Source organism: Anticarsia gemmatalis, chromosome 30, assembly GCF_050436995.1.
Source record: "Anticarsia gemmatalis isolate Benzon Research Colony breed Stoneville strain chromosome 30, ilAntGemm2 primary, whole genome shotgun sequence".
Lineage (NCBI taxonomy): Eukaryota > Metazoa > Arthropoda > Insecta > Lepidoptera > Erebidae > Anticarsia > Anticarsia gemmatalis.
The window spans coordinates 2,805,432-2,830,371 of NC_134774.1; the positions used below are offsets into that span (position 1 = coordinate 2,805,432).

The window sequence follows — 24,940 nt, forward strand, 5'->3', positions numbered from 1 at the left end:
TTATCGCATTTCACTTCGCAATAATTATATTTTGCATATAATATTAACGAATTTCACCTAAATTATTACGTAAACCATTTAACTATGAATATTTTAAAACAAAATTTATTCTAAGTCAATATTTAGCTACTATACACAGAGCTTTCAAAATACCAAATAGAAAATCAACTTTATAACCTTAAAAATACAGTTTAAAATCATTTGGCATACAATACGAGGTTGATAGTTTTTCTTTATGAAGTAACTATGAACATTTTAGATGATTATAGACTTTAATATTAGTGAAATAAGGTTTTGTTTTGTTAAATATGTGTTGAGAAGCTGTCAGGCGGCCGCCATAGGAAATGACACCTACTTTCAGATGTTAAACTCTCTCAGACGCAGTCATTATTACTCTTTCTTCCACTCAAGACGTGCTCAAAAACTATTATTTAATAATAAAATATAAAATTTAATAAAAAATAAGACTGTATAACGAAATACCTGTGCGAAATAACATGAGATAGAAAAAAAGTAGAAAAAGCGCGGGAATGCAGTGTTGACGTTTGTGTTTTTTTTTTCTGTAAAAAAAAAAGTGTGTGATATTTGGATTTTAAGTTCGAAGATTTGTTTTTTTTTTAAACTAAAAATGGTGAGTGTCTTTCTTTAATTTAATTTAATTTATTATTTTCGTGGTATGTACCTACATAACCTACCTACATTATAAAATATCCTGTGTTTTTCCCATAAGGGTAGGCAGAGACCAAAGAACACAGTACGATCCTTGTTAATGCTTATTTCAGTAATTTAAGAGAATCTAATAAATATAGAATATATTCAAATACCAAGTTTGCAAAAACTCTATTTTAGTTAAATTTAAATGCTATTTTTTATGCGTAAAATAATAATACGAAATAAAAAAAAAACCTAACAAATTAAATTAAAGTAATAAAGGTAATTGAAACGCAACGTTAGTAATAGTTCTACTAATATTATAAATGCGAAAGTTTTAGAGAATGTATGTATGTAAGTTCGTTACTCTTTCACGCAAAAACGACTGAAAAGACTTTGGTGAAATTAGAGTTATGTGTGTATTATAAAAAATGATCCCTTGTTCTTATGAAGGAAAACATTATGATGAAATCATTCACGCTTCAAAGTCATTTAGAACAGTTCTTGAAGGAATGCAAAATCCCCAACCCGCACTTGGCCAGCGTGGTGGACTCAAGGCCTAACCCCTCCCTCATTACGGAAGGAGACCCTTGCCCAGCAGTGGGACAGATAAGGGTTAAAATTATAGTTTACTAGGAATATAGTAAAAGTGGATGCTTTTACCCCGGGAAATGTTTTCAAGTGGACGAACTCGCGGGGAAAAGTAAATTAAATTTATCAAATGGCGGTGCGCTACCCAATTATAATTATAACAAAGTAATTTTAACGAGATCATTAAATTCATGCATTAGAAATTTCACTTAAAATTTAATTAAATTAGCCTATATTCTCCAGTAATCAAAATTATTAACAATAATTACTGCCTCTATAGCGCGGTCGGTTGTGTATCTGATTACTGACCAAGACGTCCCGGGTTTGTTTCCCACGTCGGGCAAACTACTATTTTTTTAACCCATTAATGTCCCACTGCTGGGCAAGAGTCTACCGAAAGAGGGAGACGTTAGGCCTTGAGTCCACGACGCTGGCCAAGTGCGAGTTGGGGACTTTGCATGCCTTCAATAAAACTATTAAACAAATTTTAAGCATGCAAGGTTTCATCACGATGTTTTCTTTCACCGTTAGAACGAGTGATCAAGTGCTATCCTAATTTATATTAGACTAGCTTTCTGCCCGCAGCTTTGCCCGCGTGGACTTTCTCCCCCTCCGGGATGGAATATCCGAAAATCCTTTCTTTGTGCTCCTCTCACTTCCTAAGGAATCTTCATAGCAAATGTCAAGTTTGTACGCTCAGTAGTTTCTGTGCGTTGTCCATCAGTCGGTCAGTAACGAAAGAGTTTTATATATGTTGATTAACTGATAAATATACTTATATACTTCTTTCTTTCTTTCTCGTATGGTTAGTGGTCAACCTAGTGTCAAAGTTGTTCAAGCCGCCCGAAGGCCTTTGACGTGGCTTAACGACTGTTATCTTAGTAGACAACAACCCGGACCTACTTTTAACGTGCCCTCCGAAGCACGGAGACGCCCAGTTTAAATACCACTATGCGGTCACCCATCTATGGAATGACCGCGCCAACGTTTGCTTAACCCACAGATCGTTTACCGAACGGTGAGCGCAGCTGGCTATGGACGTTGATTAACTAATAAACATACTTATATACTTCTAAATACTTATGAAAAGACTTGCGTGTGTTATTACTTGATATAAAACATAACACTCTTATTCAACTTTCTAATATAATAAATAGGTTTTAGTAAAACAAAGCCTGAGTTTGAAACTAAAAACATCACGGCTTTTCTCATAGACAGAGAGTAAAGACTGCACAAACTTCCCTTGCTTCATTCACATACATACATGTTGTCATACAGGACCGCCGGTTACCTTACCTTTTTACAAGACATCACCGATATGATCTGTGTATGTCTTTTTCATATTTCACCAATGGCTTAGCCAAGCGTGGCTTATGCCCGAATTCTGGTGTACATTTAACGGTAGTTTATTTATTCAGTAGCGCTTTTTTTATGTGAGTTTAAACGCTATTGAATAGATAAACTACCGCTAAATTTACCTCAGAAACCGGGGGTTAGTTATCAACGGCCGCGTGGATCGATATTTGAGATTAAGCACGCTTTTGGATGGGTGAACATCTTTTACATATCGAGTTCCTCCGTGTCTCGGAAGGCACGTTAAATTGTGAATACCGGCTGACATTATCAAAGATCTTTGACAGTCGTCAGAAGCTTGAAAGTCTGACAATCAGTCTTACTTAGTATCGTGTTATAACCCAGGTAACTGTGTTGTAGAGGTCTGATAGACAGTCGCTGCATGTAAAACACTGGTACTCAGCTGCATCTGTTGAGACTGGAAGCCGACTCCAACATAGTTGGAAGAAAGGCTAGACTGAAGAAGATGGGTTCAATTTATTTTCATTGCTACAAATCATTTACAGTATCACTAATTACGAGGGAGCCCTTTACACGTAAAAGTCTTATATAAAATCAATTTCACAGTACAATTAAATAACCGTGTTATAAAAGAGATATTTTTCCTTTCATGTTTAAATGCTATTACATTTGACTTAGTTTTCTAATTCTTTATGTCTGTGTTAGTAGTGCAGTGCAGTTTTTAACCGACTTCACAAAAGGAGGAGGTTCTCAATTCGACTGTATGATTTTTTTTCTGCTTGTTACCTCATAGCTTATTACGGGGTGGACCAATGTTGATGTTATTTTTTTAAACGTTTTATCATACGCGATATATATTTAACTAGCTGACCCGCGCAACTTTGCTTGCGTCACATAAGAGAGAATGGGTCAAAATTTTCCCCGTTTTTGTAACATTTTTTACTGGTACTCTGCTCCTGTTGGTCGTAGCGTGATGATATATAGCCTATGGCCTTCCTCGACAAATGGGCTATCTAACACTGAAATAATTTTTCAAATCGGACCAGTAGTTCCTAAGTAGCACGTTCAAACAAACAAACTCTTCAGCTTTATAATATTAGTATAGATTTGCGAAATTTTCTAGTTGTTTGAGCTTGTTTTACATTTTGTCTTTTGTATGTTTGTAAACGTGAAAAACATGTGTTGAATAAGTATTTACAAAAACGGATATTTTCTCTAAAATTCTATGAAAAATGAAAGCGAACATATTATGTATATTATGCTCTCAAGTCTCAATAGTTATATGAATATGTTAATTTTTGTGAAAGTGTCAAACATATGGAGATATACGTAAAACTATGACACTGTGGTTCAAAAGGTAGTGTGTGATTGCTGATCGCTAGGTCTTGAGTTCTATCAGTTAGTTGTAAATATATCTTTATATATATAATTCTTCTGTAAGTGTGTCACTGAACTTCTTTGATGAAATTTTTTGTGTGTGTTCAAGGGGATCAGAGAATGGTTTAGATAAAAAAAAAAAAGATTATAAAATATAAAATTCTCGCGTCACATTTTTCGTTGCACCGTACTCCTCCGAAACAGCTTTACCCGGTTCTCATGAAATTTTGTGAGCATATTGAGTAGGTCTAAGAATCGGCCAACACCTATTTTTCATACCCCTAAGTGACAAAATATATTTTTTAATTTACATGGCAAAACAACGTTTGCCGAGTCAGCTAGTATTCTAATATTATTACTGCGCGATTTGCGCGTTCAAACAAACAAACAAACTCTACAACTTTATAATATTGATGATGATGATATAGATTACAGTCGTTCAGCTGCGTGAAATGCCATAAAAAAGTATGATGTATTTTTTTTAAAGACAGCTCCCGCACTAAGAATTGCTCTTGTGTCGCGGGGACTTTTACAAACATACAAACAACGGACACATAGCACAACCAGACCCGAAACAATTAGTGGATCGCACAAATAATTGTTCCGTGTGGGAATCGAACACCTCCCGACGCAATGGTATCGGCGTGGCGACCTGAACCACTGCGCCACGGAGGCAGTCAATTTAAAGCGATGTTAATGACTGGTGTATGAACATGACGTTATTATGAACACGCGAACTAATTGGATTATAATCTACCATTTTACTTGTACTTACTTTCATTTGCAGCCATTCACCGTACGAAAATAACGTTTATATATCACGCCTTTTACTCAGTTGGGTAGGCAGAAACCAGAGAACGCCACTTGGTACCTATGATCTTTACAAACTTCCTTTGCTTCATTCACATACATACATCTATCCTAATATTATAAAGCTGAAAAGTTTGTTTAAACGCCCTAATCTCAGACCCGATTTGAAAAAATCTTTCAGTGTTAGATAACCCATTTATCGAAGAAGGCTATAGGCTATATAATTATCATCACGCTACGCCTGATAGGAGCAAAGTACCTACCAGTAAAAAATGTTACAAAAACGGGAAAAACATTTCACCCATTCTCTTTTATGTGACGCAAATTGAGTTGTGCGGGTCAGCTAGTGTTGCCATACATCAGGCTTATTCTCGACAGTATCGAGTCGAAAATTTTTGATTGGTTCGAACAAACGTCAAATCGTAGTTTTAAATGTCAAACTAGCGCGTGATTGAAAGCTGGTTTAAAGTGATACTAATAGGATTGTTTTATGTAGATTATTTTCATGTTAAACTAGTGTTTTATAAGTCGCTATATTGAAATTAAAATCTATCGAAATCAAATTTGATTTTCGTGTGTAAGTCGTCGGGAGCCGGCTGGACCGCAAGTTACGAGTACATCACACCTGACATTTTTGCATTAGTTATGCCCGGTTTCTGAGTTCATTTAGCGGTAGTTTATCTATTCAATAGCGTTTTCTATATGAGTTTAAATGCTATTGAATACATAAACTACCGCTAAAAGTACCTCAGAAACCGGGGGTTAGTTATTTTATTTCATCGTATGGTCAGTCAACCTAGTGTCAAAGTAGTGTAAGTGTTTGTGGTGAACTGTTGTCATGTTAAACAACAAGCGTGACTTGTATCACGGAGACGCTCAGCTCAAACACTGCACCTACATCTAAGTATCATAAAATTTCGCGTTGTACACCAGAAAGCTTTAAAATCTCCCAACACGAGCGTCGAACTTGAACCTCACAAAGAATGTGATACAAATTCCCACACATTCTCTTGTCGTGTTAAATTTGTATTAATTTAAAATGCCATTGTTGGATAGTTCTCGTGAGAAGATTCTATGCTAATTATTGTCAAAGATTATATGAATAGACGAGACTCTACCTTTGTGGCGTAGTTGGTAGTATCCGGCTGCTGATTGTGAGGTCCCGGGGTCGATTCCCGGGTCTGGAAAAATGCAATTTGTCTTTGATTTATATTAAGACACCGTCAGCGCTTTAGGTCGTAACTAATCGACCCCTGAAATCACAGAGCATGTAAGCACGGAGACGCCCAGTTCAAATACCACAAAACGGTCACCCATCAATTGACTAACCGCGCTAAGGTTGCTTAACTCACAGATAGTTTACCGACCGGTCTTTCTTATCGTATGGTTAGTGGTCAACCTAGTGTCAAAGTTATTTAAAAAAGCCCCTTGAATGACCTAAACACTGTAATAATATATTAATTAACCACCATTTTACGAGCCCTCCAAAGCACGGAGACGCCCAGTTCTAATACCACAAAACGGTCACCCATCAATGGACAAACCGCGCTAAGGTTGCTTAACTCACAGATCGTTTACCGACCGGTGAGCGCAACTGGCTATAGACTCGAGATACTCACACATAATCTATGACACACACATCTTAGTTCATTGACCCCGCTTGCGTTTTACTTTCTCGACAAGTTCCGGTTCTACTCATCCGACCACTCTCTTAATACGAGGTTAAGCAACGACCGTGAGGTATGGATTGTGATGGGTGAGCGCTGACTTTAAAAAATATAGGTTTTAATAGAGAAATACGTTTGTTTGTCCAAAAAATATAGGTTTTTAAACAAATTATATTATTATAAATGTCAAACTGTGTTTGTTTATCAAAGTTTCATGTCAAAACGAATTGGTTATAATACCTACATACATACATAAAATCCCGCTATTTTCCTTTAGGGGTAGGCAGAGACCAAAGAACGTCACTTGGTACGATCCTTACAAACTTCCCTTGCCTCATTCACATACATACATGTTGTCATACAAGATCGCCGGTTACGAACACCTGACCTTTTTACAAGACAATAATAATAATAAAAAACTTCAGTCTAAATCTTTTTTACGACGACTTATGTTAAATTTACCATGAATTTTAAACAAAAAAACAACTTTTATAATACAATACCATTGTTTTATGTTGTCAAGGTCAGATTTATAGAGGCATGACAGTTTAGTATATAAACATTTATCTTTAAAGTGGACGTAGTTTCGCAGATCACTTACCCCCGGTTTCTGACTACATTTAGCGGTAGTTTATCTATTCAATAGCGTTTTTTTATATGAGTTTTAACGCTATTCAATAGATAAACTACCACTGAATGTACTCAGAAACCGGGGGACAGTGATCGAGAGTTCAACACACCAATGTCTTTTCCAAGTTATGTGTGTATAAACCTATATGAGTCTAGCCTTTGTTCCAAACTATGTTGTAGTCGGCTTCCAGTCTCACTGGATGCACTGAAAACTAGTATTTTACATGCAGCGACTGTCTATCTGACCTCCACAACACAGATACCTGGGTTATATCACGATACCCAAGTTATGTGTGTATTAGAAATAATTATCACTTGCTCCAACGGTGAAGGAAAACATCGTGATGCAACCTTGCATGCCTGAGAGTTGTTTAGAACAGTTCTTTAAGGTATATAAAGTCCCCAACCCGAACTTTAGACAGTGGCCGTGAGTTTGTTGCTAGCTCTTCTCATAGGGCTGTACACTTTCCGAGCTAGTGGTAGATTCAGTAATTGTAACGACTATCATAAGTGACAATATTTGACCTCAATTAATAAATAATTTGATTTTGATTTTGACTTGGCCAGCGTGGTGGACTCAAGATCTAACACCTACATACTGAGAGGAGACTCTTGCCCAGCAGTGGGACAATCATCAAGGCTTAGCCTTTCTTCCAACTATGTTGGAGTCGGCTTCCAGTCTCACCGGATACAGCTGAACCAGTATTTTACAGAACAACACAGTTACCTGAGTTACAACACGATACTTAGTAAGTCTAGTTGTCAGACTTTCAAGCTTCTGACTACTGTTAACGACTGTCAAAGATCTTCGAAAATTATAATGAGTTAAATGTATTATTGTGAAGGTTATATGAAGGTTAAAGTGATTTGTAAGCCGTCATGTCCGGTGGTTAGTAGAAAACTAAGCATCCGTTCTTCTGTGGGAATATATAAAGAATTCATGTAATGTCGGAGTTAAGACGTTTATATATCTATCTATAGTATCTATACTAATATTATGAAGTTGAAGAGTTTGTTTGTTTGTTTTTTTGAACGCACTTATCTCAGGGACTACTGGTGCGAATTGAGAAGTTATACTGTTGAGGTCACCACGCCGCTACCATTGCGGGAGGTCGCGGTTTCGATTCCCACACGGAACAATTATTTGTGCGATCCACAATTAATTTCGGGTCTGGTTTTACTTTGTGTCCGTTGTTTGTATGTTTGTAAAAGTCCCCGCGACACAAGAGGAATTCTTAGTACCTACTCTTTGTCTACTAAGATAACAGTCGTTAAGCCACGTCAAAGGCCTTCGGGCTTGAACAACTTTGACACTAGGTTGACCACTAACCATACGACAAACAAACAAACAAAAAAAAACAATTTTACGCGGACGAAGTCGCAGTAGAAGCTAGTAACACATAAATTATCATAATATGCGTGTACAAGTAATTTAAACGTCCCAAAGTTGAACTTAACAAATAAGCTCTCAATTTTTAGAAAGCGGTCAAGCAAGAGTTGTGACGTAACTCCGCACCTCACCGAATAACGACCGGCGTGACAGCTTTCAATGAAAGCTCACCTCATCGGAATTTATTCGTTTCACCGAAAGTTTTGTCCTTACAACATGTTACGTAAAAGGATTTGGCATCCAAGTGTTCGAGAGTTTGATATCAATGAGTATACCAAGTGACAATCTATCTATATTATATTAAACTCATAGGCGTCTGACGTACCCCCGGTCTCCGAGGTACATATAACGGTAGTTTATCTATTAAATAGCGTCAAAACTCATACAAAAAAAAACGCTATTAAATAGATAAACTACCGCTAAATGTACTCAGAAACCGGGGAATAGTGATCTATCAACGCACAGACCAAACCACAGGACGGATCTACCTGAAATTTGACTAAGAAAGGAATTTGATTATCCATACATTTTCACATAAGGCCCCAATCCGCACTTGCCCAGCGCGGTGGGCTCAAGGCCTAACCCCTCCTTCATTACGGGTGGAGACCCTTGCCTAACCGTGAGACATTAAATGTCAACCTAAATTAATAAATTTTCAGAAGATTTGATTCTTCATTTACAACACGCGTTATCTTATTTGTAACTTTTGCCCGCGTGGTTTGTGACTTAGAACATAAATTCTCATACAAAATTTCATCCCCTATTTATCCCCTTGGGGTTAGATCAAAATCCTTTCTTAGCGGATGTCTACGTCATAACATCTACCTGCATGTCAAATGTCAGCTCGATCCGTTCAATAGTTTGTGCTGTGCGTTGATAGATCACTATGTCAGTCAGTCACCTTTGAATTATATACAGACTAGCTGACCCGCGCAACTTCGCTTGCGTCCAATAAGAGAGAATGGGTGAAATTTTTCCCCGTTTTTGTAACATTAATTACTGGTACTCTGCTCCTTTTGGTCGTAGCGTGATGATATATAGCCTAAGCTATGTCCTTTCTCGGGTATCAAAATATCTCCATACCAAATTTCATGCAAATTGGTTCAGTAGTTTAGGCGAGATTGAGTAGCAGACAGACAAACAGACAGAGTTACTTTCGCATTTATAATATTAGTATGGATTTTACATTACATAAATTCTCACAAACTTTCGCATTTACAATAAAAGTAAAGAATCTCATCGGAATGTTACATAACATAACTTACAAAACTAAGTTTAGTTAACAAAGAAAGCACGGGAAAGCTCACAAGATGACCTGTCATAGAGTAATTGTATATAGTTTTCTGCCTACAAGATAAGAGACGCTCATAGTCACATGGGTTGGTTTATTTATATCGTACTAACTGACCCGCGCAACTTCGCTTGCGTCCAATAAGAGAGAATGGGTGAAATTCTTCCCCGTTTTTGTAACATATTTTACTGGTACTCTGCTCCTTTTGGTCGTAGCGTGATGATATTATAGCCTATGTCCTTTCTCGGGTATCAAAGATTCTACATACATGCAAATTGGTTCAGTAGTTTAGGCGTGATTGAGTAGCAGACAGACAGAGTTACCTTCGCATTTATAATATTAGTATCGATATTAGTATCGATAGTATGGATAGTTAGTTATCACATGCTCCAACGGTGAAGGAAAACATCGTGAGGAAACCTTGCATGCCTAAAATTTGTTTAATATTTTATTGAGGGCATGCAAAGTCCCCAATCCGCACTTGGCCAGCGTGATGGACTCAAGGCCTAAACCCTCCCTCATTACGGGAGGAGACCCTTGCCCAGCAGTGGGACAGTAATGGGTTAAATTTATTTATTTATAGTTAGTGCGGTTTTCTTCTTATAGTATGGTTAGAAGTCAACCTAGTGTCAATCTTGTTCAAGCAAGAAGACCTTTGACGTGACTTAACAACTGTTATCTTAATTGACAACAACCGGGACCGAATTTTACCGTGCTCTCCGAAACACGGAGTTGCCCAATTCAAATACCACTATGCGGTCACCCATCTATGGAAATACCGCGCTAAGGTTTTCTTGAACCAAAGATCGTTTACCGACTGGTGGAACTCAGTATGTATAAGATGGTCACCAATCCACAGAACAAAGTACAAGAGCAGTTAAACCTCAGAAATAACTGCGTAAAAATTATATTTTGTGTCTAGTAACCTAATCTTATTGGTATAACTAGCTGACCCGCGCAACTTCGCTTGCGTCACATAAGAGAGAATGGGTCATAATTTTCCTCGCTTTTGTAACATTTTTTACTGGTACTCTGCTCCTATTGGTCGTAGCGTGATGATATATAGCCTATAGCCTTCCTCGATAAATGGGCTATCTAACACTGAAATAATTTTTCAAATCGGATCAGTAGTTCCTGAGATTAGCACGTTCAAACAAACAAACTCTTCAGCTTTATAATATTAGTATAGATTATGAAGGAAATAAAAAAATAGTAAGAACAATTAATATTCTCTTACATCATAAATGAGCATAAAATCACGATTATCCATACAAATAATACAATTTCACGGCAAATATTATCTTAGGCGTGACTAAAACCTAATATGTTTGGATTGAAATAACTGTGTTGTATAACAAGCAATTATATTATTATTTTTATCGTATTTCTTCACTGTTTTTAGTAGTTTTACTTTTGTTTGAAAGATTTATAATTAAATCGTGGCTTTTTAAACTATGAACTTTTGCCCGCGATTTCGTTAAAATGAAAAGATTACTCAGGATAAAAAGTCTCCTTTATTTTATTCCAGGACATATTCTATCTGTGTGCCAAATTCCATCAAAATCTGTCTATTAGTTTTAGCATGATTGAATAACAAAAATTCAAATTTCCGCATTTATAATATTACTAGCTTACTCTCGCGACTTCACCCGCGTGAAAAATTTTCCATGGATTAAAAATGTCCTATGTTTGAACACAGGTTATAATCTATCTATGTGCTAAATTCCATCAAAATCCGCCCATCCGTTTTAGCACGATTGAATAACAAACATGTTCCTAAACTTTCGCATCTATAATATTAGTATAGAGAAGTATGTATATTGCCCGCGGCCTTGGGTGCCTCAAGTTTGTACATTATATAACTACTTTCACTTACAGGTGAATCAACATCGAGTTATAGTAATATAACACGTAAGAATAACATTCAAATATTATAACTATTATTATGTTACGGTCTGCAACTATTGATATTGTTCTTTATATCTTTTGCGAAATTTATTAATTTGGTTCTCTCTACCCCTATGGGAAGGTGTGATTTTAGTATGTATATTTTTTTGACATATGTATGGAAGCAGTGATAGCCCAGTGGTTTAAATTGACACCAACCAAGCGGGGTGGTTGCAGGTTCGAAGCAACACACCCGGACTTTTCCAAGTTATGTGTGTATTAGAAATAATTATCACTTGCTCTAATGATAAAGGAAAACATCGTGAAGAAACCATGCATGCCTAAAATTTGTCTAATACGTTTATTGAGGGTATGCAATATCATACCAGTTAGTTCGATTTTACGGAGGCAGTATTTCCATATAACAAATTGAAATCTTTATATTAATATTCTGAACCTATCAACGTTTTAGTGGGGCGATTTTTTCACTATGAACTATCGGCAAATTCTGTGCAATTTCTGTGTAAGTTGAGGTCGCAAACCTCCATGCCTCGGAGTGCAAAGTCTATGGTCATATGTCTGAAAATACATCGCACTAATAATACAATAGTAACTAAAAATACAACTTTTATCAGATTCGATGAAAAACTTGTTTATTATTCCTTATAATGGGTACAAAATAACGTAATGCTCTTTGTGCTTCAAAAATGAAATAAAGAATATTATTTTGATACTATTTTTATTCATTTGTTGTCTAATAAAAAAAATATGGTATGGTTATAGTGTTATGTGTAGTTGAAGTTGTATCTATGTATTATTAGTGCGATATGTATATACGAAAAATGAATAACTGCACATCCATACACCGGATAAAAAATCTAAAATTTCCCAAAAATCCTAAAAATATTTGTACAAAGCTGTTTTCAATGAAACGGCACGTCAGAAGCGCAATATCACTACAAATATGTAAATTACTGAGCAAATAACGATGGAACTAATAGGTAGAAACGTTGTCTCTTCTGCACACATAACCGTTGACAAACCAGTCTCACTTTCTACCGTGAAAGCAGGGGTCATACAGCCGGCATCATTTATACATCGACGGAAAAGGTCGGCGTCATTACTCTTTACTTTATGTTATAGAGCTGCAGCCATAGCTAGTTGCGCGGTAGAAAATATTACTAATTTCTACCCACAATTTCGTACACGTGAAAATATTTTTCAGAGATAAAAAGTATCCTATGTGTTAATACAAGATTTAAGCTATCTGTATTCTAAATTATATTAAAATTCGTCCAGTAGTTTTTTCGTGAAAGAGTAACAAACATACATAAGTACATACGTAAAAAATCGCATTTATTATATTAGTAGGCTGTCATATTTTCGATACTCAATATTACTGACTGTGAGGAGCTCATGGCTAAGTAACAACAGCGGCGAAATAGATTTCTGAAGTTAAGCTTCTCTTAGTTCTGTGAATGGGTAACCATTTTATACATGTCAAGTCCTTTCGGAAGGCACGTTAAATTGTGAGTCCCGGCTGTCATTTTCAAAGATCTTTGACGCGACCGTTATTAAACAAAGTTACGATACCACGTCGGTATTTTTTTGGTTATTTCTATTTATAGTCCATTGAAATGTTACAATTTGAGGGTCGAACATTGCATTTCTTAGAGGACACAATTTTATTAGGACCATGTGGGAGGGGTCAATAGAAGCCTAATTGAAGTTTGTGGGGTCGCCACCCTTGTCCCCCGGCTGCCTGTGGAAAAGGGGGCGGAAACAGTTTTTCGCTATATCATGGAAACTGTGCGTCTTACAATAAAAGACAAGCGGCCGGGGGCCAAGGGTGGCGACCCCACAAACTTCAAGTTAAGCTTCTATTGAACACATTTTCCAAAAATAAAATTGCGTCCTCTAAGAAATGTAAAACTCATGTAACATTTCAATGGACTAATAGTGGTCTCGGACCTGAGACAAGAATTCTGATCTTGGCCCCAAAAATGTCCAGGAAATGATCAGCCAAGATCTGTAGCGCTACCATGAGTTGGTAACTATAGTCTTCCGGAGACACTGTAGTTCTCGTAAAACTCGAACAGCGCCTCTAGCGGATAGTTAAGGTACCAAAATTGCTACCATGGGTCGCCATATTTAATAACGTGTAGTTAAATTAAACAACAGTGAATGTAGATTGGCTTTGTCGTTCATTCTTTCCCTATTTGAGCCCACTGTTGTAGTTGCGTTCTCACGTTAACTACTCTAGTTTTTAAATACGCCAACTCATGGTAGGGCTACTGGCAGCCCTGTCGGTACTATAACTTGTAAAACAAGTGACCTTAGTAAACAAATAGTTTTCACATCGTGACATCACTCCAAGTGAAAGCGACTTAAGTTTCATGCAGTAATATGATCCGTGCAAGAGGCAGGTTATATGAAAGTAAAGCCTTAGGCCATGGCGGTGGGAGATGACTGCTAAATAAACTCCCTTTTATAGCCCACTAGCTGACCTGCGAAACTTCGCTTGAGTCACATAAGAGAGAATAGGTCATAATTTTCCCCACTTTTGTAATATTTCTTACTATTACTCTGCTCCTATTGGTCGTATCGTGATGATATATGCCCTATAGCTTTCCTCGGTAAATGGGCTATCTAACACTGGGAGAATGTTTCAAATCGGACCAGTAGTTCCTGAGATTAGCGCGTTCAAACAAACAAACAAACATCTTTATAATATTAGTATCCCACCGCTGGGCAAGGGTCTCTTCCCGTAATGAGGGAGGGGTTAGGCCTTGAGTCCACGCTAGCCAAGTGCGGCTTGGGGACTCTGCATACCTTCAAGAACTGTGATAAGGAACTCTCAAACATGTAAGGTTGCATCACGATGTTTTCCATCACCGTTGGAACCAGTGATAATTATTTCTAACTAGCTGACACGCGCAACTTCGCTTGCGTTACATAAGCGTTAAAAATTTTCCCCGTTTTTGTAACATTTTTCACTGGTACTCTGCTCCTTTTGATAGTAGCGTGATGATATATAGCCTATAACCTTCCTCGATAAATGGACTATCTAACACTGAAAGAATTTTTCAAATCGGACCCGTATTTCCGGAGATTAGCGCGTTCAAACAAACAAACAAACAAACAAACAAACAAACTCTTCAGCTTTATAATATTAGTATAGATACACATTTTGAAAAGTAATTTTTATGTTGCTTCGGCTTCGAACCATCGACCGTTTCAGTGGGAGGTGCCAACTTATACGAATCGGCTATCACTGCTATCTTATATAGATAGTATATAGATATATCATATTAATAATAAATTATTTGTTTCAGATATTACGACGAAGACCGGTAAGTTGAGAACACAATTTAATTTATCTAAGACCTGAAACAGTTACGTTCCTGTACTTTGCACAAGTTTCAATTATCATGTTATTTTGCCGTTTATCGTAGTGGTTAACGTGGTCACCTCAACGCAATAACCGTAGCGCCGCGTGTGGTTCCAATCCCGAGACAAATCTTTGTGTGATGAGCACGAGTATCTGTTCTGAGCCTGATTGTTAACGTATCTATATATGTATTTACATGTGTATTTAGTATGTTTATCAGTTACTAACTGACTCGCGCAACTTCGCTTGTGTCACATAAAAGAGAATGGGTCAAAATTTTTCCCGTTTCTGTAACATTTTTTACTGGTACTCTGCTCCTATTGGTCGTAGCGTGATGACATATAATAGCCTATAGCTTTTCTCGATAAATAGGCTATCTAACACAGAAACAATTTTTCAAATCGGACCAGTAGTCCTGAGATTAGCGCGTTCAAACAAACAAACAAACTCTTCAGCTTTATAACTATATACACTTGCAAATATTACGAACGAACTCGGTAGCAGCAACTAGTATTAATTAAGAGTTCATCTTCCGTACCAGTTCCCTTATCTACTTCCCATGTGTTACAAAACCGTGTGTACGAGATAATTCGTCCAGAGACAATCAATCTATCATGGCGTAATCATAGACAATGAGATGAGAAGAAATAAGTAGATCTGTCTATGGTAACTAGTGATGCGACGGAAGGAAATATCGAGAGAACCTTTTTGTGTTATTTTCCGCCCGTAATTTCGTTTGTACGGAAAGGTTTTTTGAGGTTACAATTTAACTTATGTGTTAATACAGGTTATTAACTATCTATATATGTACTGACTGACATATGATAGTTATCGAACATTTAAATTGTATTGACAGAGCTTATCGAAAAATAAATCTTATTATATAAAATTTCCATGTCACAATGTTAGTTACCGTACCTCCGAAACGGCTTGACCGATTCTCATGAAATTTTGTGAGCATATTGGGTAGGTCTGAGAACCGGCCAACATATATATTTTTATCCCTAAGTGACACATTTTTTTTTATTTATGTGGCAAAACAACGTTTACCAGGTCAGCTAGTAAGAACATAAACTAAAATACCTATTTTTATACAATGTATGACAAAATGTACTAATGTGAATGGTATAAGGGAAGTTCTTTTTCTCTTGCCTATTTCTATGGGAAAAAGGCGTGATTTTATGTATGTGTAACCGGATTTGTATGAACTCTAGGAATTTTATACAACTCCTACGAAATGCATATTTATAATTCCGAAGCTCTTAAGAAAATGTATAAAATATGGTTTTATAATCTAGTCAATACATAGTACATAGGTACATATCCTCGGAATGGTATATAATTCCAATCGCATTAGGAAATCTATAAAAATAATAATTTCTGTATTTATCAGGTTGTTAAAATGAGAATAATAATATGTTTTATTAAAGCACTCGGTGAAACGATTTTGTAACAATCAAACTTTCAATCAATTTCAAACATTTCCGGGCGATTTTAGGAATTACATACATTTCCTAGGAATTATATACAATAACGGATAAGATACATTTCCGCTAACAAATGTATCAAAGATATACCTGAGTAAACACATGTTTTGGCTCTAATAAAATAAGTAAATTCATCTTGCGCCTGTATTTCTTTGGTATATAAGTAATGAGAGAGAAATCTAAGGGAAGTGTAAGATAATACGATGTTTCCGTTATCTAGTCTGTATGTAATAATTGAACGGAAATACCGAGATGATTGTATCGTGTGTCCTCTGCGTTATGTGCAAGCTTGAGTAAACATACAAGGTTACATACATAGTATGTATATAACCCTGTAAGTATATACCTTTTTGTGGGATATCTACTAATAACTGTTATAAAGATGTTTCGTAAATAACTTTATGGACTGCCTCCGTGGCGCAGTAGTTTAGGTCGCCACGCCGAAATCATTGCATCGGGTCGTGGGTTCGATTCCAACACGGATCAATTATTTGTGCGATCCATAAATAATTGTATTGGATCTTGTTGTGCTATGTGTCCGTTGTTTGTATGTTTGTAAAAGTCCCCGCGACACAAGAGCAATTCTTAGTGCGGGAGTTGTCCATTGTGGACAGTGTAACGACAGGAATTCCAAAATAAAAGCTCATTTGCATATTGCACTCATGAGACCTCATGAGTCGGTAGTGTTGTTAGCAGCTCCTTACATCATCAATGATTTATATGAAACAAAAATATTGTCAAAACCATTTGGCGATTAAAAAGAGTGGAGAGTTTGTTGCTAGCTCTTCTCATTGGCCCTACCTTCCGAACTGGTGGTAAATTCACTCTCTGTATCATTGACTATCATAAATAAGTGTCAGTATTTGTCTGAATTAATAAATGATTAAATTTTGACCAGTTGGTTGTAATACGGACCACGCAGCAGTTTTTTTTTATTAGCCCATTTCTGTCCCACTGCAGGGCAAGGGTCTCCTCCCAAACAAGGGTGAGGGGTTAGACCTTGAGTCCACCACGCTGCCCAAGTGCAGGTTGGGGACTTTGCATGCCCTCAATAAATGTATGAAACCAATTTTAGGCATGCAAGGTTATCTCTCACGATGTTTTCCTTCGCCGTTAGAGCAAGTCATAATTATTTTTAATACACACATAACTTGGAAAAGTCATTGGTGTGTTGCTTGGGGTTCGAACCTGCAACAACTTGTGTGGGAGGTGTCAAATTAAACCACTTGGCTAACACTGATCGCAACAGATACTAAACTTATATGATTTTATCGACATGGTCCCATCAGTACAACTTTCCATGTCAGTGTGTGTCAGTTGATCTGTACATTCACACAACACACTACTTTCTTGTTCATTGAGAGCACTTCCCTTGCCTCAGGAAATAACATACATACATACATACATAAATACATACATAGCTATTTAAATACAGACCTCCGTGTCAAACCGTCAAACATAGCCGAGTGGTATAAGCTGGCACCTTCCACGCAAGTGGTCAACGGTTCAAACCCGAGGCAACACGCGACGTTGCAAAGTTGTATGCGTATTCTACTTATATTATAAATGCATAAGTTTGTGAGTATGTATGTATGTATGTCTCGATGTTTGTTACTCTTTCACGCAAATACTACTGAACTGAAAATTTGGTATGTAGGTAGCTGAAGACCCAGAATAACACATAGGCTTTTTATCCCGGAGTTCCCGAGGGATCGGGATTTACACGGGAAGGGTTTCCACGCGGACGAAGTCGTGGGCGGGCTCTAGTATAGATATATAATCATTTGATTTCTTTACTATTTCATACATTTTCTCTAATTACACATTCCATACAAAATAATATAAACTTTCTAATACTTATATTTCACATAACTCGTATAGTTCAATTATTTGTGAACGCATGACGTAGTAATGATCTATAGATCTATAGATCGTGATCTATACACGGATCTATTATCCAACTGTCCGGTTTGAAAGTTGATGATTTATTTATTATTAATTCCGGAAGTTTGTGTGTTACGTAATTTCTTAGAAACTGCTAGGCCTTTTTTTGTTATTTGTTCCGTTAATAAAGTCTCTTTATGCGTATACATTCGGCAAGTTAATTGTATGTTAGGTAATAAAAATAGTAGTATATGCATTCGTTCCCACGCAAATTATGGTCGATGGTTTAAAATCTATGACTAAATCAAGTGATGTTTTAAAAATAATGATCACGTTGTTATAACGATGAAGGAACACATCGTGAGCAATGTCATGTGTGAGAGTTGTTTAAACAGTTGTTGTAGTAATGTAAAGTGTCACTTGATCACTGTGATGGACTCTACTCTCTCATTCATTAATAGTATAGTTAGTGGTCAACCTAGTGTCAAAGTTGTTTAAGCATCTTAATTAAGTAAATAAATGTTTTAGGACTAACTTTTTTAACTAAGCAGAGCTTGTACTCTAACCAGATAACTGGTAAACATATTTATGCAACGTGCCGCTACAATGGCTTATTTCCTTCAACGTACCTACTGTTCACGCGAAACCCATCTCCACGTCAGTCCTCCAGGGCCTCGCTGGAGTATTTTATACTTCTAAATATATACTTACACGCTGACCCGCGCAACTTCGCTTGCGTCACATAAGGGAGAATAAGTCAAAATTTTAGCCGTTTTTGTATTATTTCTTACTGCTACTCTGCTCCTATTGGTCGTACCGTGATGATATATAGCCTATAGCCTTCTTCAATAAATGGGCTACCTAACACTGAAAGAATTTTTCAAATCGGACCAGTAGTTCCTGAGATTAGCGCGTTCAAACAAACAAACAAACTCTTCAGCTTTATAATATTAGTATAGATATATTAACAAGCAGGCTCAGAACAAATACCCGGATGTGATTGGAACCGCACGCGGTGCTACGGTTATTGCGGCGAGGTGACCACTTTAACGGCTTTGCCAAAAGAAATTGACAACAAACAGTCCCCTGTTCCATGGTACTGATGATGTACTGCTTTCAGATGCTGTTCCTCCTGTTGGCGCTGGCGGCTGCGAGCGCTGAGGAGACCCCTCCAGGACTGGTCTCCAAGGACAGTGAGCAAGACCTGGTAGCAGAAGCCACACATTCAGGTATTATCCTACTAATATTATAAATGCGAAAGTTTGTGAGAATGTATGTATGTACGGATGTTTGTTACTCTTTCACACAAATACTACTGAACCGATTATGATGAAATTTGATATGTATTTAGCTGAAGACCCAGAATAGTACATAGGCTTCTTTTAATCCCAGAGTTCCTGAGGGATCGGGATTTACCCGCGGACGAAGTCTCAGTCTGCCTCTAGTGTTACTTAATCTAAATGCTATATCTTCAATAATATCTTCATCCCTCTTATTTCAGGGAGCACAGCACAGAAGCGAGAGGCACCACTATCGAACTCGTACGGGGAGCCCCTTCCACCTGATGCTTATGGACCGCCTAAAGATCTAGGGAATACTAGTAAGTACCTATATAATATAGCTAGCTTATTTATATCAATGCAATAGTTTTTTTCCTCTTATTCATAAACACACTATCAGCCTATTTTAGTTAAAATGCTACTCTAATATGTTTTCTCTTTTTCTTTTCGCTAAGGAGTGAAAGAAACAAAACACTTTATAAGCCTTTCATAACTTCATATATTTTTATGAATAAGACGGTTTATGTATAAGAAGGACTGAGAAGTAAACTCACTTTTATTGCCGTCCGTGGCGTAGTGGTTAAGGTCGCCACGCAGCTACCATTGCGGCGGGAAGTCGTGGGTTCGATTCCCACACGGAACAAATATTTGTAGAGGTATAATCCACAATTAGTTGTTTCAAGTCTGGTTGTACTTTGTGTTTGTTGTTTGTATGTTTGTAGAAGTCCCCGCGACACAAGAGCAATTATTTTTCTTCAATTTCTTAATGTGGGAACTATCTTTAAAATAACTTGCTCCGGTAAAACAAAAAAAATATGATTCCGATTATCCATATAGACTAAAAAATATTTAACATATCTGTACTTGTTTTGGTCCTGAAAAAAAAAATGCTCAAAATAATCTTTTTCAGTTTCAGATCTGCAGCTACCAGCCCCCGTGTACGGAGTGCCAGACCTTCCGATCCTACAAACCCCCCCTGGAGCCTACGGCCCCCCCTCCCCAGTGAACTTCCCCAGCCAAGTCTACCACGGCCCTCCACCACCTATCTCCAAACCAAAACCGATCTACGGCCCCCCCAAATACTCCCCCCCTAAGCCTATATACGGCCCCCCTAAGTTAAGTCTACCAAAACCAGTATATGGTCCCCCTAAAAAGACGTTTGGTCCCCCAAAGCAAAGCTTACCTAAACCGACTTATGGGGTACCTTTTAAACCACCAAAGATTGTCCTAAACAAGCCTATTTTCTCCCCCCCTAAGCCGGTATATGGTCCTCCTAAACCTGTATACGGCCCCCCTAAGATAAACTATGGACCCCCTAGCCCCCTCCCATTGCCAGAATTACCTTCCATTCCTTTACCCCCCGTAGAAAACAATCACATAGATGTAGGTTTAAACCTACCCGCCCCCATTTATGGCACTCCTTTAGTGAACTTACCAGTTGATTTAAAACCTAATTTCCCTATACCTAGTGACACTTACGGCCCTCCTGGTCAGGTCGTAGGCCCTATAGGACCAAACGACCAAGTTGTCTTTGGAAACGTTGGCTCCATTTCCCATTATGGTCCTCCTCAACCGGATCCGAACCCACGTCCTCCTCACCCAGGCATTCCCGCGCCGCCAACACCACCCCATGTGCTCTACGACGGCTGGAAACCAATTCCTGGAGTATCACAACCCATCCATCAAATCGGCCACGAAATCCACCAACAAGTCGACCAACACATCGGTCAACAAATCCACCAGCAAGTTGACCAACACATCGGACAAGAAATCCACCAACATGTTGGACAGGATCACTTTGCGAATGACATTCAATTGAATTTGGACCAATCTTTGCCAAATTTGGATAGTCACAATCAATTTTCTTCGGCGCAAATTACTACAGGTTATGCGAATGTTCATCAGGATGCATTAGCCAATATAGACTTAAATGCAATCGTTGGAGGCGATTCTAACGGAATTGATCAGTCTAAGACCGTCTTTGAAGCACACTACACAGAAAATCGTGGTCACCAGGCAGACTTAGCAGTTGGAAAACCCTTCGATACTTACGGCGCACCTCCACTAGATTCCTTCTCATCTTCCGGTCCATACCCAGCATCTCTAAGACAGCAGGGAGCTAAAGGCTTAGTCGCTCCTTCAGGCTTTTACGGAGTCCCATTAGGCAGTCAATATGGTGCCCCACCACGTCACAGTCCTAACTTACCTTTACCATATGGCTACCATTCCGGCGGCGGCCACACTGGCTTAAATTCTCCACAGAAACCTATCAAATTCCGTGAGTCAGTCCCTGAAGGTTTATTTGAAGGTATAGGCCATGTATCACAACATAAGGACGCTCACCATATAGACCATGTCCACCAAGGACCAGCCTATTTGCCGCCCCCGATAAGAGACATCAAAGATGTAAACATACATTCTGGTAATGCTGGATTAAACAGTGTATCATTGTCTATAGAACCGACTAATTTATACAGTCTACCTCATAATGGAAACCCTATCAGCTTTCAACAACAGCAAGTACCTTCAAACTTATATGGATCTCCTATAGATTCCTATGCCGCACCGTTGCTAACAGTCGGAGTAGGGGACCATGTGACTTCAGGTTCTTCAAACAACGCGATCACTTCAACGATAGACGGGACACTACTAGCCAATCTTTCAAGCCTTGACGCAGCCGCCATTTTGAAGCACTGTCCCTACCACGAGGCGATATTAAAAGCAGCGCAATCTGGTGAAAAAATCCCCGTAGATTTGGCTACGAGTTACGTAAACAGTCTTAGTTCTTTAGGTACGACGTTGAAATCTTCAAACACAGTTATACCTAATTCGTTTGCCCAGGATTTAGTATCTGCTCATTCAGTTATACACCAAAATAACGTTAAAAATGAGAAACGAGAAAGCTATTCCCAAAAAGGTAAAGCTTTGAACTCAAAACATGTATTAAAAGATGAAAGATTACAATTCGTGAGCGATCAGATTCAGAAGACTTCTGAAAGAATAAACAGCCTGAATCTTGAAGCGAAAGAATTGCAGCAGAAAATAGCGGCATCTAATCAACATATACGCGAACCAATTCCTAATAAAATTGGGCAGTTTTCCATTCAAATCCAAGGGTCTAACAATCAGAAAGGAAAGGACGGGGTACCTCACGAACAACTGCTATCTGAAGGTCTTTTACAGAGTATATTGCAAGCGATAGAAGACCCGAACAAACCTGGACAAAATCAGGTAAACCAGCAGAGTTTAAACCAGCATCTGGCGAACCAGCATTCACAAAACCAGCTGTCACAAAGCCAGATTGTATCCAACCAGCCTTCGACAAACCAGCACGTGTCCAGCCAGCAGCAAACTCAGCAATTTACTCAACAGAATGCTCAATTTTTCAACCACATTCACCAGCAGTCCTTACCACAAGTTAACTATCAAAATTTCGCTTCATTCCACGACGGTTTAGTGCTTCCAGATGGATACGAACCTATTGACCATTCGAAGGACCAAGCCACCCAAGCTTCTGAGGTCCATGCCCATAAAGGACCATGTGATTTGAAAACTGCAGGGTCAGAGAGGTCAGAGGTAGTTGTACCTCCTCCAGAATCCATAGACAAAGATGACAATGAGGTAGCGATATATTTTGATGAAAAAGAAGCGGTTACTGAAATCTCTGTAGCGACAAGCATAAGTGAAGAAGAATCTAGTGGTAAGAGTAAAGCGTAATTCTAGTCCAGATACATTGATTAATTATGATTGGTCGATCAAAATTTATAATTATGATTGTGATTGGTGTGTTGATTGGGGATTGATCAGTTTTTCAGTGTTGCCAACCTGAATGCAAGTAGGTGTGTTAGCAAATTGAACGTAGACACAGTGCAGAGGACTCTCGGTTAACTGTTCTAACAATTGATCGAAATGCTATACTGCTATAGTCCTCGACGTCGCGTCCTGCAATAATTTACAAGCGGACCTAAATATCGTTCATTATGATGTAGCGAAATTGTTCAAGTTATTTAAAGACAGCTAAGGTAATAATATATTAATTACTAATAGTTTTGATTGAACAATCATGATTGTTAATAGTCATTTGTCATTCTGATCATGATCAATACTGTTGATCACTGATCAATACAAATTGTTGATCAATTTTATGTGCAAATATTTTCTTTTAGAAAATTTTGTTCATAATTGTGAAGCCAGTAAATATGGGAGATATTTTTTAATAAATATTTTTTTACTTTCAATAAATAAAGGATACGCCATCTTGGTTGGAAGCCATTTTGTAGAAAATTATAATTAATGTTAATTTTAAAGTAATTTATTTTTAGTTTAAACATACATTTGAGGCTAAATTATACAAAAAAAAAATATTTTTACGGTTCGAAAACTTCAATAATTATATATTTTGTTTTCTGACATGTGTCAGTGTGTGTGTCAGATATATTTGACAGTTAGTGTGTGTGCATATGACACGGAGATTTTTACCCAAAACATAGAATAACTAAATTAAATTATAAAAACAGTATTTTCATTGTTCTTGGTATAGTTTTGTATTAAAAATACTTTTATTTTGTAATTCAGGCGTGACGATTGATCATTTTTACTGACATTGTAAGTTGATCAAATTGATTAAGTGACATTTGATCAACAATTTTTAGTGTTGCCATTTAATATGGCGTTTTAATATAGCAACAAGTCGCTGTGTAGAAGACGAAACATAAATACAGTAGACGTATACGCAGAGTGCGTGTGACGGAGACGTAACAACGACGTGCTTCCGTTCCCTCACTAAAGTATTGAGGCGCCCATAGCCAGTTGCGCTCACCGGTCGGTAAACGATCTGTGGGTTAAGCAACCATTTGCGCGGTCATTCCATAGATGGGTGACCGCATAGTGGTATTTGAACTGGGCGTCTCCGTGCTTCGGAGGGCACGTAAAAAGTCGGTCCCGGTTGTTGTCTACTAAGATAACAGTCGTTAAGCTATGTCAAAGGCCTCTCGGGCGGCTTGAACAACTTTGACACTAGGTTGACCACTAACCATACGATAAGAAGAAGATGATGTAAAAACGCTCATATCTTCACGCCTGCAGTGAATAGGACTGGGTAGGAATAGAACAAAGTCGTTATCATAGTACAATGTAATTATTTAATAATAAAAAAATAATGTATTTATTACTCATTATAGTATTAAGTTATGCATGTTACTTTTTAAAATAAAATGTACAGAACTTAATATTTCTTTTGATTTTTTTATAATAAACTAGCTGACCCGCGTAACTTCGCTTGCGTCACATA

General features: G+C 37.7%; 1 protein-coding gene across 1 annotated transcript; it reads left to right on the forward strand.

The window, feature by feature from the left end:
* Positions 1 to 386: 386 nt before the first annotated feature.
* Positions 387 to 24,878, forward strand: LOC142985538 (uncharacterized). Its single transcript, XM_076133764.1, has 5 exons — positions 387 to 631; positions 14,944 to 14,961; positions 19,491 to 19,599; positions 19,872 to 19,970; positions 20,561 to 24,878. The coding sequence occupies exons 1-5, from the start codon at positions 629 to 631 to the stop codon at positions 23,365 to 23,367; spliced, it is 3,036 nt and encodes a 1,011-aa protein (XP_075989879.1). The 5' UTR covers positions 387 to 628; the 3' UTR covers positions 23,368 to 24,878.
* The last annotated feature ends 62 nt before the right edge of the window (positions 24,879 to 24,940 follow it).